The sequence below is a fragment of the Borostomias antarcticus genome (genome assembly GCF_949987555.1).
Source record: "Borostomias antarcticus genome assembly, chromosome: 16".
Taxonomy (NCBI): domain Eukaryota; kingdom Metazoa; phylum Chordata; class Actinopteri; order Stomiiformes; family Stomiidae; genus Borostomias; species Borostomias antarcticus.
Genome location: NC_140249.1, coordinates 4,802,484 through 4,814,983, shown reverse-complemented (window position 1 = coordinate 4,814,983; position 12,500 = coordinate 4,802,484). Strand labels below are relative to the sequence as shown.

The 12,500-nt window shown below is 49.2% G+C and overlaps 1 protein-coding gene across 1 annotated transcript in view; it reads right to left on the bottom strand.

Annotated features, from left to right (window-relative positions):
* Window positions 1-9,744, bottom strand: part of myo10l1 (myosin X, like 1) — a gene marked incomplete at both ends in the record, with an annotated part of 54,850 nt that extends 45,106 nt beyond the window's left edge. Inside the window, one exon of the mRNA XM_084451114.1 lies at window positions 9,724-9,744. Coding sequence (XP_084307240.1) covers window positions 9,724-9,744 — 21 coding nt within the window. The remainder of the gene's footprint in view (window positions 1-9,723) is intronic.
* Window positions 9,745-12,500: the final 2,756 nt, after the last annotated feature.

Sequence of the window (12,500 nt, the reverse complement as noted above, 5' to 3'; positions counted from 1 at the left end):
ATCTACAAAACCCTCCTTGGTCTGTCCCACCTTACCTGTGTTACGTTTGCAAACTACAGGTGCTGTCAACACCAGTTGAGCTCACCGTATTCTGCTCAACATTCCCAAAACAAACACTGCACTCTGTCGTCATTCCGGCCTGCTGTTCTTGCTGTCGTCATTCTCGCCAGAGACGTTCCCCAAACCTCTAATATCCCTTAATCCTGGTATGTTTGCCCGTTTACTGCTGTCCCATGCACACCTTTGCTCTCTTGCTGCTGCCGGTCTTAATGTGTGTGTGTGCTACCTGTTCTTTTGTTGTTCTTTGTTGCTTTGTTGTTTTGCCTGCTGTTGTGATTGGAGGGTATGTTGGAAACATTTGGATGTGTTGCTCTTGCTCTTGTGCTACTGTTACTCTGTTGTTATTGCCTGATGATGGGATTGTATGTAAGTAGAGGGTGTGTTGGAAATGATTGGGTCGGCTGCTGTATTTTAACTGTGTTGAGATGTTTGGATGTGTGCTTCTGTCTGTTAACTGTGTTGAATGTTTGGATGTGTGCTGTTAACTATGTTGAAATGTTTGGATGTGTGCTGTTGTCTTTTAACTGTGTAAATTTCCCTCAAGAAATTGTTTTTAATGGCTTTACTTGGTTAAATAAGATTTTTTTTTTAATCTGTCTTTCTCTCCCTCTCCTTAGCTCTGTCTCTGTCTCTGTCTCTGTCTCTCTCTCCTCTCTCTAGATTGTTCCGCAGCTGCAGATCGATCTGCTGTGTCTGAGGGATGCACTCTCTAGGGAAGAGAAGGGGGAGGGAGGGAGAGGAGGGGGAGGAGAGGAAGGGGAGGAGAGTGTGTGGGTTATAAATTACCTGCCAGCATTACGGCCACACATACCACCCCCCTCCAGACTCCACCATCCCTCCCCCTGTCTCTTACCAGACAGACAGGACACACACACACTCAGACACACACACACACACGCACACACACACACACACGCACACGCACACTCAGACACACACACACACACACACACACACACACACACACACACACACACACACACACACACACATACACACACACATACGCACACACTCAGACCCAAACTGGCCAGCCAGCCAGCCTCCTCATAACGCTCCATTATTCTTCAATCAACCTCGATCAGCACCCTGACCCCTGAACTCTGACCCCATACAATGGCCACCTGCGGGGTCACATGACACCCGCCCCAGTCTCACTGACCTGGGCAGAGTGTGGAGGCTGGATCATACACAGAGAAAGACTGGGTTTGTACTACTGTATGTGTTTCAGTGTTGTGTTATTGTTTTGTTTTACTGCCAATGTGAGGAGAAGCTTTCAAGTTCTCCCACACAGCTTCCCTTCTCCATTCCCTACACTGGCTCCCTGTAGCGGCTTACATCCAGTTTAAAACTCTGGTACTAGCCTACAGGGCAATGAAAGGAACAGCTCCCTCCTACCTCCAGGCCATGGTCAAACCCTATACCCTCTCCCAATCGCTACACTCTGCTACTTCGGGGCGACTGGTTGCCCCGCCACTCTGAGGCCCCTGTGGTCGATCGACATGGCTCTTCTCTGTCCTGGCCCCGCAGTGGTGGAGCGAACTGACCACTGATGTCAATCTAATCTCAATCTGTGCTGCTGTGATAACACTATTATATTTTTAGGCTACTACTGTTCAACATTTATTTATTTAAAATAAATAAATGTAATAATTTATTTTCGCCATTTATTATTAATAATAATAATAAATGGCGAAAATGCCTAAAAACTTCACTTCACTTGTTTTGGAAAGGAGATGGACTTGTGAGTTCTGGCAAGGAGTAGTACATTGGCTTTTCCTACGTTGAATGCAATTGTTGTAAGTCGCTTTGGATAAAAGCGTCAGCTAAATGACTGTAATGTAATGTATTGTAAAGTTAAGCCATTTCATCATAGCCAGATCCTGTACATGTGACGAATAAACTCACTTGAACTTGAAATTGGTTACAAAAAATTAGAGAGATGTGTCATGTGCTGTATCTAGTTGAGAACGGCACATGAAGCAGTCACAAGTCTCAAGTGTGCACGCACACACACACACACACACACACACACACACACATACACACACACACTCACATTGGCTATGTGTGTGTGTGTGTGTGTGTGTGTGTGTGTGTGTGTGTGCGTGTGTGAGATGTGTGTGATAAAGAGCTTGTTTCTGCTCAGGCGATCACATAGACGGCCGTGCCATTTGATTGAGGCAAGGCCTACAGACAGCCTTAGATGGAGGACCCCCCTCTGAGGAGCCCTCACGCCTGACCAAACACCGACAAACAAGACCTAAGCATATGATGGACATCTGCACACACATAATGAACATCGAAAAACACACAAAACAATCAAACCCTACACATATATAATTGATCCAGACAAATACACACACACATGCACACACACGCACACACACACACACACACACACACACACACACACACACACACACACACACACACACACACACACACACACACACATAGATACTGAGAGCTGATAGGTCTACAATCCTCTGCAGTGACCAGTGTTGTCTAAATGAATTTATACACACACACACACACACACACACACACACACACACACACACACACACACACACACACACACACACACACACACATGAGACATCCCTGCCCTGAATGCAGTTCAACTCTTGACTGGACCCTTGATGTGGCCATGATGGAAGGAGGGAGAGGAGAAGAGAGAGAAGAGAGAGAGATAACAAGGAGAGAGAGAAGGGGATGACTGAAGAGGGGAGGAAAGAAGACAAGAGAGAGAGACAGAGAAAGAGAGAAGCGGAGAGAGAGGAAGAGAGAGGAGAGGGGAGAGAGAGAGGGGGAGAGGAACAGAGAGAAAGGGAGAGAGAGGAAGAGAGAGAAGGAGAGGGGGAGAGAGAGAGAGGGGAGAGGAACAGAGAGAAAGAGGGATGGGATGGAGAAGGGTGTCTGAGTAGAGGGGGAAGGAGGGAGAGACAGACAGAGACAGGGATGAATAGACGATGACAAAAACAGCTGATCAGACATGAGCTAATGGACTAGAGAAAAGAGAGGGAGACGTGAGGACAGAGAGAGAGGAGAAGGAGGAGGGAGGCTCTCTCAACACCCTCTGGAGACATGGCGCCCAGGGTGAGCCAGAGTGGCTGGAGCTGTGTGTGTGTGTGTGTGTGTGTGTGTGTGTGTGTGTGTGTGTGTGTGTGTGTGTGTGTTCCAGCAATCACATTAGATACCCTCGGCAGGCAGGTGATGGTCATTCATTTGGTGAATATTAATTTTGCCCATGTGTGACCGGACCTTTACTCCATCTAATGCTTTCTATCTCCCTCTTCAATCTCTTTCCCCATCTTTCTCTCTCACTCTCTCCCTCTCTCCTCTCTCTGTCCCTCTTCTCTCTCTCTCCCTCTCTCTCTCCCTCTTCTCTCTCTCCTCCCTCTCTCTCTCTCTCTCCTCCCTCTCTCTCTCTCCTCCCTCTCTCTCTCTCTCTCCCTCTTCTCTCTCTCCCTCTTCTCCCTCTCCTCTCTCTCCTCTCTCTCACTCCTCCCCCTCTCTCTCTCACAGAGATTGATGTAGAGGAGAACAGACAGGGGCGTGTCCCTTAGTGATGGTGGTGGTCGGCATGGCAATAAGATGGTTAATGGGGTGAGGAGGAGGGGCATATGGTTCCTGTAATTCTCTCTCAGGGAGGTAGGGAGGGAGGGAGGGGCGGGCTTGGCCAGGCGGGGGGTGCTTATTGATAGGAGGACGTTTTAACCCTTAACCCCTCCTCCATCAGCTGGGGTCAGACAGACTGTAAATGTAGATGTCTGGTTCTGACAAGAAGAAACAGCCTCTACCGGAGCCTCCATCTCCAGCCTCAACCAGCCTCCCCCAGTCTTCTCCTAGCCTCCCCCAATAGCTTTCCTCCAGCCTCCCTCTAGCCTCTCCCAGCCTCCTCCTAGCCTCCCCCTAACCTCCTCCTAGCCTCCCCCTAGCCTCTGCCCCAGTCTCCCACTAGCTTCCCCCAGCCTCTCCCCCGAGCCTTTCCCTCAGCCTCTCCCCAAGCCTCGCCCCCAGCCTCTCCCCCAGCCTCTCCCCCGAGCCTCTGCCCCTAACTGCGACCCAGACTGTGTCAGTAATACTTCATTGAAGGTGATGACACAATCAGCAAGGTGATGCTTTCAGCACATTGTGGTGTTTGGCAGGAGAGAGCTGGCCTGTGTGTGTGTGTGTGTGTGTGTGTGTGTGTGTGTGTGTGTGTGTGTGCACGCGTGGACAGACCACATCTGTCAGTGAAAGGGATTAGGGTTAGTCAGGTAGGCGCAAAACACCTGGCAGACAGTGTAGACACACACACACACACACACACACACACACACACACACACAGACGTGACCGGTGTGATCTCTCCCTCAGCCAATGTAATGACATCTGCGTTTCAACTCTAGTTTGCTATGATCATTGATTCTTGTGTCTGATTGGGTGTTGAGTTATTTCAGGCTTCAGAGGGATATTCATTGGAAGCTAAAACATATTAGAGCCAGAAGGACAAACTGTAGCTAAATTATCAACCCAGGGCCCTCACACAGCTGGACAGGACAGATGAACCTGCCTGCCTGTGTGTGTGTGTGTGTGTGTCTGTGTGTGTGTGTGTGTGTGTGTGCGTGCATGTGTGTGTGCGTGTGTGTTTGTGTGTGTGTGTGTGTGTGTGTGTGTGGTGTGTGTGTGTGTGTGTGTGTGTGTGTGTGTATGTGTGTGTGTGTGAGTGTGTGTGTGTGCGTGCGTGCATGTGTGTGTGTGTGTGTGTGTGTGTATGTGTTCGTGCGTGTGACTCTAATCCTCTCTGAGAGTACAGTCTTGAACAGTTGGCTAATTATCACATTCCCTCTCATCTTGGATTAAACTACAGTCACACCCCCGTCACAGTGACAAGACTCCTCACCATGGAAACAGGGCGCCATGGAAACAGTCTCTCTGTCTTTAACCCCTCATCCTCTTGAAAACAAGATGTATTCTGGGAACTGGTGTTTTAAGAGAGAGGGGCTTCTGGTAAATGCAGTTCTGAGAGAGTGGCAGGTAAAGAGAATATGTAGTGTTTTTTATGAAATGAGAGAGGAGAGGAGAGGAGAGAGAGAGATAGAGGTGAAAGAGATGGAAAGGAGCGATGAAGAAGAGAGAGATGAAGAGGTGAGAGGGATGGAGAGATTGAGAAGATAGAGATGAGGAAGAAGAGAAGAGAAACAAGAGAAAGAAAGAGGAAGATGGAGAGATATGGAGAGGAGAGAGAGAAGAGAGAGATAAAGAGGTGAGAGAGATGGAGAAAGGGGGTGGGGCTACATAGAGAAGGATGTTGTGAGATCCTGTGGTAGAAGAGATGAAGTCTTTTGGCAAGGGATTCTGGGAGGTGGTGTTCTATCTAAGCCCAGCTGTCATGGATGCAAAATCGCTGTAATGGTGTTGGAGAGGCAGAGAACTGCTCCCACATCTACAGAGAGAGAGAGAGAGAGAGAGAGAGAGAGAGAGAGAGAGAGAGAGGGCGGGTGGAGGAGGGGGTGGAGGAGACGAAAGAGACGGAGCTGGATAGATCCCAAGCGTGGGAAGGGGGAGATAGAGATGGAGAGAGGGAGAGGGGGAGAGGGGATAGGAGAGAGAGTGAGGTGGAGAGGGAAAGAGAGCTGAGGCAGCTTCTGAGCAGAACAAATGTGTTTGGTTCTGCTGAAAATAGGTCACACTTCTCCAGTGACTGATCTCTCCTCTCAACCAGCATCACACTATGCACAAGATACATACTACACACTAGATGCATACTACACACTAGATACTGTACATACTACACACTACACATTAGATACATACTACATACTGTACTACACACTAGATACATACTACACACAAGATACACATTCACACTATGTTATATGAGGGGTTATATGGGGGGATTCAAGGGACTGAGAGATGGAGAGGAGAGGGGGGAAGAGGAGAGATGAAGAGGAGAAATGGAGAGGAGAGATGAAGAGAAGAGATGGAGAGGAGAGATGAACACACACACACACAAAGCTCAGTCAAATATAGACACTCAGAACAGGTTGGATTTGTGAGACACTCAAAGCACTGATGCAGTAGTCTAGTGTCACCTGTGTGTGTGTGTGTGTGTGTGAGAGAGAGAGAGAGAGAGAGAGAGAGAGAGAGAGAAAGAGAGAGAGAGAGAGAAGAGAGAGAAGAGAGAGTATACCAACCAAGGGAAGAGAGAGTAATGTATGCCAACATACTGTCATATGTAGTAAGGTGTCAAAGCTGTGTGCGGGAAAAGCCTTGTGGGTCCAGAGAGTTAGGGTGGTGGTCAGAGTTAGGGCGGTGGTGGTCAGAGTTAGGGTGGTAGTGGTCAGAGTTAGGGTGGTGGTGGTCAGAGTTAGGGTGGTGGTGGTCAGAGTTAGGGCGGTGGTGGTCAGAGTTAGGGCGGTGGTGGTCAGAGTTAGGGCGGTAGTGGTCAGAGTTAGGGCGGTGGTGGTCAGAGTTAGGGTGGTGGTGGTCAGAGTTAGGGTGGTAGTGGTCAGAGTTAGGGCGGTGGTGGTCAGAGTTAGGGTGGTAGTGGTCAGAGTTAGGGCGGTAGTGGTCAGAGTTAGGGCGGTGGTGGTCAGAGTTAGGGTGGTAGTGGTCAGAGTTAGGGTGGTGGTGGTCAGAGTTAGGGCGGTAGTGGTCAGAGTTAGGGCGGTGGTGGTCAGAGTTAGGGTGGTGGTCAGAGTTAGGGTGGTGGTGGTCAGAGTTAGGGTGGTGGTGGTCAGAGTTAGGGCGGTGGTGGTCAGAGTTAGGGTGGTGGTGGTCAGAGTTAGGGTGGTGGTGGTCAGAGTTAGGGCGGTGGTGGTCAGAGTTAGGGCGGTGGTGGTCAGAGTTAGGGCGGTAGTGGTCAGAGTTAGGGCGGTAGTGGTCAGAGTTAGGGAGGTAGTGGTCAGAGTTAGGGTGGTGGTGGTCAGAGTTATGGCGGTAGTGGTCAGAGTTAGGGCGGTAGTGGTCAGAGTTAGGGCGGTGGTGGTCATCTGAGATTCTTTTGAGGCTTTTGACAAGCCCTAACTATTCACTTAAAACATTGCTATATTTTTTATTTGCTATATTTCTAATATGTGTAGGCTATGGTATATTTTTTATATGAGCATGCTATATTTTTTATATGTGTATGGTATATTGTAGGCCCAAAGCATTTATACCTTATACTGTCCCTTACATTTGCATATTGTAGATTGATTGCGAGGGGGAGGGGTTCTGTGGAGGTCTCTGAACCAATGTGAGGTGTGATCAATACTTCAATACTGTACAGTACAGGAATACATTATGGACCTACAGTAAACACTGGAGAGATGTGGCTATCGCTGTGGACACAATCATATCATATCATATCATATCAAATCATATCTGTGTCTGACACCATCCCAACATCTCTGTGCCATCACCATATATCTGATCTATGACATACACACACATGCACACACACACACAATCATGCCCGCATTCACACACGCACACACACACACACACACAGAAACATGCACACACACATACACACAAACGCGCACACACTCACACACTTGGTGTTACACTGTAAGTGATGTCATATTTTAACACCATGACTCATCACGTCCAGTCACACCTCTACATCCCCCGGCAACAGTGAGGGACCGACCTCAACCAGAGGGTTTCAGGGTCCTAAGGCTGACCATGCACACACCCACACACACGCACATCTAGAGAGTGGCAAACCACACAGCGACACAGGACCTGCCCCTCTGACTATCTCTGGTCAGTTGGCTCACCCACACACACACCCACACACACACACACACACACACACACACACACACACACACACACACACCAACATACAGGTGTCTTTATGAATGGAGTCCAAATCAATGTAATGATGTTTTTTTAGAGAAAGAGTTGAGGACGAGAGGCGTGTACCTCCAGATCAGGCATAACAAGGCAGGAAGGATGGAGACAGACTGCAGGACCCTCGCTCTCGTCAGACCATCCATTCTGGCACTCACGTTTAGTAGGACGGAGCTCCATAGGGCTCCAAACACTACCACTGCCTCTCCATGGTGGATCAGGGCACTAAAATACACCAAAACCTTCTGCAAGAAGACGTTTATGTGTCGAGCATAGCGTGCCGAATTTTCACTGCAGACCCACCAGCCTAACAAACCCACCGCTTATAAATTATGTATGTGGTTTATGAAGGCTTGCTCATATCTAGGTTAATGTTTTTTATCTGCGTGAGAGATGGACTGAGCGCTCTCCCTGTGGGGAAGGAAGTAAATTAGCCCTATTGATTTTTAAGGAGACTCAACAACGCAATTAAACACCGAGAGACAAGAGAGACCATCGCTTTCTCCCCCCCGTCTCCTCTCTCGGACCGGCTTGATGACAGAGCCCCAGTGATGGTGGGGCATTTCGTAAATGCTTCATAAGCCCTTCGGTAGGCTAACTTAACGCGGTGAAGGAGAGGGAGATGCGTGCGCGCGCTGTGTGTGTGTGTGTGTGTGTGTGTGTGTGTGTGTGTGTGTGTGTGTGTGTGTGTGTGTGTGAAATCATGCCGCTCCGGTAACAGCCATTGCGGTGTCCTCGTTTCTCTCTCGCTCGCTGCTGCCCGCTTTCCATGGAGGATCGAGCGCCACACATAGAAACAACAGTATCCATAAGCCTACCCTCCTCCTCTTCCTCCTCAGTACCACTCTCTAACCCCCCCCCCCCCCCCCCCCCACACACACACACACACACACACACACACCTTCACCCGCTTCAAATCCCGCAATCATCACATCAGCCCATCCAGCCGTCCTCTCCTCGAGGCGGGGAGAGAGAGCAAGACAGCCGCCAAATGCGCAGCGGTTTCGGGCGCCTCGACCAGACCACCACCCGGTCGGTCCCCCTCCTCCTCTCTCCTCCTCGGCTCCTCCAGACCACCACCCGGTCGGTCCCCCTCCTCCTCTCTCCTCCTCGGCTCCTCCAGACCACCACCCGGTCGGTCCCCCTCCTCCTCTCTCCTCCTCGGCTCCTCTGTTTAAAGCCTATAGTCTACCCCCCAGCTGCAGAAACACACAGAGAGAGCGCGTCTTTCCCCCTCAACAGATTGGTAGGCTATTAATCCCGAGTTGCAGCCGTATGGATAACCAAAGCCCCTTATACTGATTCCGACCAATTTAGCCAATTATTCCTTTCAACAGCGTGAGGATCAACAGCGAGGGTTTCCAGGCGGGCAGAGACAGGCAGAGGCGGGCGGGCATCGATGCGGTGCCCATAAAATGTAGGCTGTAGCCTATGTATCCATGATTATGGTGATACGCCCGGCCTATAGGGGGTAGGGCTACCTGGAAAAGGGTGGCTGCATTTATATTGGCAAATGACCGCGATGGGTGCAAATAATAAATAAAGCCTTTTCGAATTTTCAAGGGGATGATGATAACATTTTATGAGGATTATGGAAGAGAGCGCATGAATTCGGTATTTTGAACAGGAAAGGGGGCATCACCTGCCGCCTCCGATGAGGTGTGATTCAAAGCACAGCCGTGCCGAGAATCCACAATCATATTCAAACAAGCACGCGCAGGCTAAACACCATACATCATAACAGCATCGACAGTCCCGCAATAATAATGTGTGTTAATCCCCGTTACCGTCCAGCCCTGGCCGGTGATGGTGACACACATTCGTCTGGCTTACCTCCGTGAAAAACGCCTCCATCCTGACTTCTCCTGCCGAGAGCGCGTGTCAGTCCGCGAAAGGACGCTCGCTCGGTTACCGGCGGACTGAATCGCCACAGTGACCGGACTGACCGGACCGTGCCTTCGGGCTCCGGATGGGAGAGAGGTGACGGTCTCGTCCGTTGACGTGTTCCATCCACGAGCGGCGCCGATCTGCACGCACAGCCCTCCGGAGTGTTGCTCGGCCGTAGAGCCTAGCCTGTACTGCAAGAGAGCGAGGGAACACACACACACTCCTCCCGGTGTGTGTGTGTGTGTGTGTGTATGTGTGTGTGTGTGTGTAGCAAAGGCAATATTACAAATTAAAATCCAAACCAAGCTGGTAAATCATATGTCTGTATGTGTGTGCGCGCGCGCGTGCGTGCGTGCGTGTGTGTGTGTGTGTGTGTGTGTGTGTACGCGTGTGACAGAGTGTGTGGGTTGTGTACATTGGTGGTTGTGTGTGGGTGTGTGCGACTAGTCATGCATGCAGCGGCTGAATGAACTCGCCACCCCACTGGACTGACAGCCAGGCGACGCTATGGGCAGAAAGCACACACACTCACATACACGCACGCACACGCAGGCAGACACACGCACACTACACACACACACGCACACACTCAGACCCAAACTGGCCAGCCAGCCAGCCTCCTCATAACGCTCCAGTTTATATTATTTCAATTTGTTTATTTGACAATAAAAAATTAAGACATCAGATGAGTACAGCACAGCCTAAAAAAATAGTCAAAGATAACACAAAGTTTCTGGCGGAGAGCAAAATGGCAGCATCCAACAATACTATTATGGCTAAAACTAAAAAAAAACTAGACATCCTTAACAATAACCCAATATAGCCAGAGCACAAAACAAAAACAACAACAATATTGACTGACATTTTGTTACTTGGCTGACATTCCTCCTATGTTTCTATATTATCCATAAGCAGGTTTTAACCTTTTTCCCCCTAGATGTTGGTTACCTGCTTTCGACATGCAACGGTAACCTGTACTAGTTCTCAGCTCCATGAAACTTAATAGAACACTTGACTTCCCTATGTTGGTAAGAGTACAGTATTCTATAAGGCATGTCTGTTATTTACTCTACATCCCCTCATCCCTGAACCCATCTCTCCTGATGTCCCCTCATCCCTGAACCCATCTCTCCTGATGTCCCCTCATCCCTGAACACATCTCTCCTGATGCCCCCTCATCCCTGTACCCATCTCTCCTGATACCCCCCCATCCCTGTACCCATCTATCCTGATGCCCCCTCATCCCTGAACCCATCTCTCCTAATGCCCCCTCATCCCTGTACCCATCTATCCTGATGCCCCCTCATCCCTGAACCCATCTCTCCTGATGCCCCCTGATCCCTGAACCCATCTCTCCTGATGCCCCCTCATCCCTGAACCCATCTCTCCTGATGCCCCCTCATCCCTGAACCCATCTATCCTGATGCCCCCTCATCCCTGAACCCATCTATCCTGATGCCCCCTCATCCCTGAACCCATCTCTCCTGATGCCCCCTCATCCCTGAACCCATCTATCCTGATGCCCCCACCAGATCTGTACGAGTGTCTCAACAATGAAAGGAGCTGTTGTCGAAGGATGAATCCATGAATTTTAAAACAGTAGAACCTAACAGAGGAAAATACAGAAATTCTTGTCCTGACATTATTCTTGCATATGTAAAAGGTATTGTCTGGAAAGAATATGTAATGTTGCTGACAAGGACATTCACACGCACACACACACACACACACACACACACACACACACACACACACACACACACACACACACATAGCATAACATCACAATGTCTTCATTAGCTGAGAGGGAACTGTCACTGAGATTATCGTCCTTGAAGATCAACTTGCTGTTCAGTGAGACGCACACACACACACACACACACACACACACACACACACACACACACACACACACACACACACATCATGACATCATGATGTCTTTATTAGCTGAGAGGGAGGAGTTGTCATTACCGCCCTTCTTGAAGTTCACACACACACACGCACGCACGCACAGTTAATATTTCTGTGTGATCTTTCCTAAAAAGCCCCCTCTTGTCGCTCAGGGCCGAGGGTCGTTATGGGCTAGTCACATGCCCCTTGGGCTGGAAGTTGATAGGACTGATACACACACACACACACACACACACACACACCACATATGAACGCATACACACATACACACTCACCACACAACCCCCCTCCTCCCACACACACACACGCACCACACAACCCCACCCCCAAAAAACACACACAACACACCCCACACACACACACGCATACATACACACCACACACAAGCACACGGGATCAAACAGCAATGCTGAAAACCCCTCCTCATACAAAAACAAATGAAATGGCACCCCTAAAAAGTACAATCTGCTCAGCTATGATAGTTTCAAAAAACACTTTCCGTATGTTGTCCTTTCCAGTAAAAGGGCTACATTTTTGGAATGCCCTGTTTCATGTCACTGTAACGGGTTACAATGTTGTTTGTTTGTATTGTCCCTAACAAATAAACAAATAAACACAAAAAAAATAAAAAGAAATGCAACTGAATATGGCTACTCAGTATTGTACAAGACTGTGATGCATGATGGCGACACCAGATTTAAAATGTCCCCTCTGTTGTCTGTCGGTCTGTAATGTCAGGATCAAGACCTCTTTCCTACTAGTCTCTCTCTAGTCTCTCTCTAGTGTCTATCTAGTCTCTTTCTAGCCTC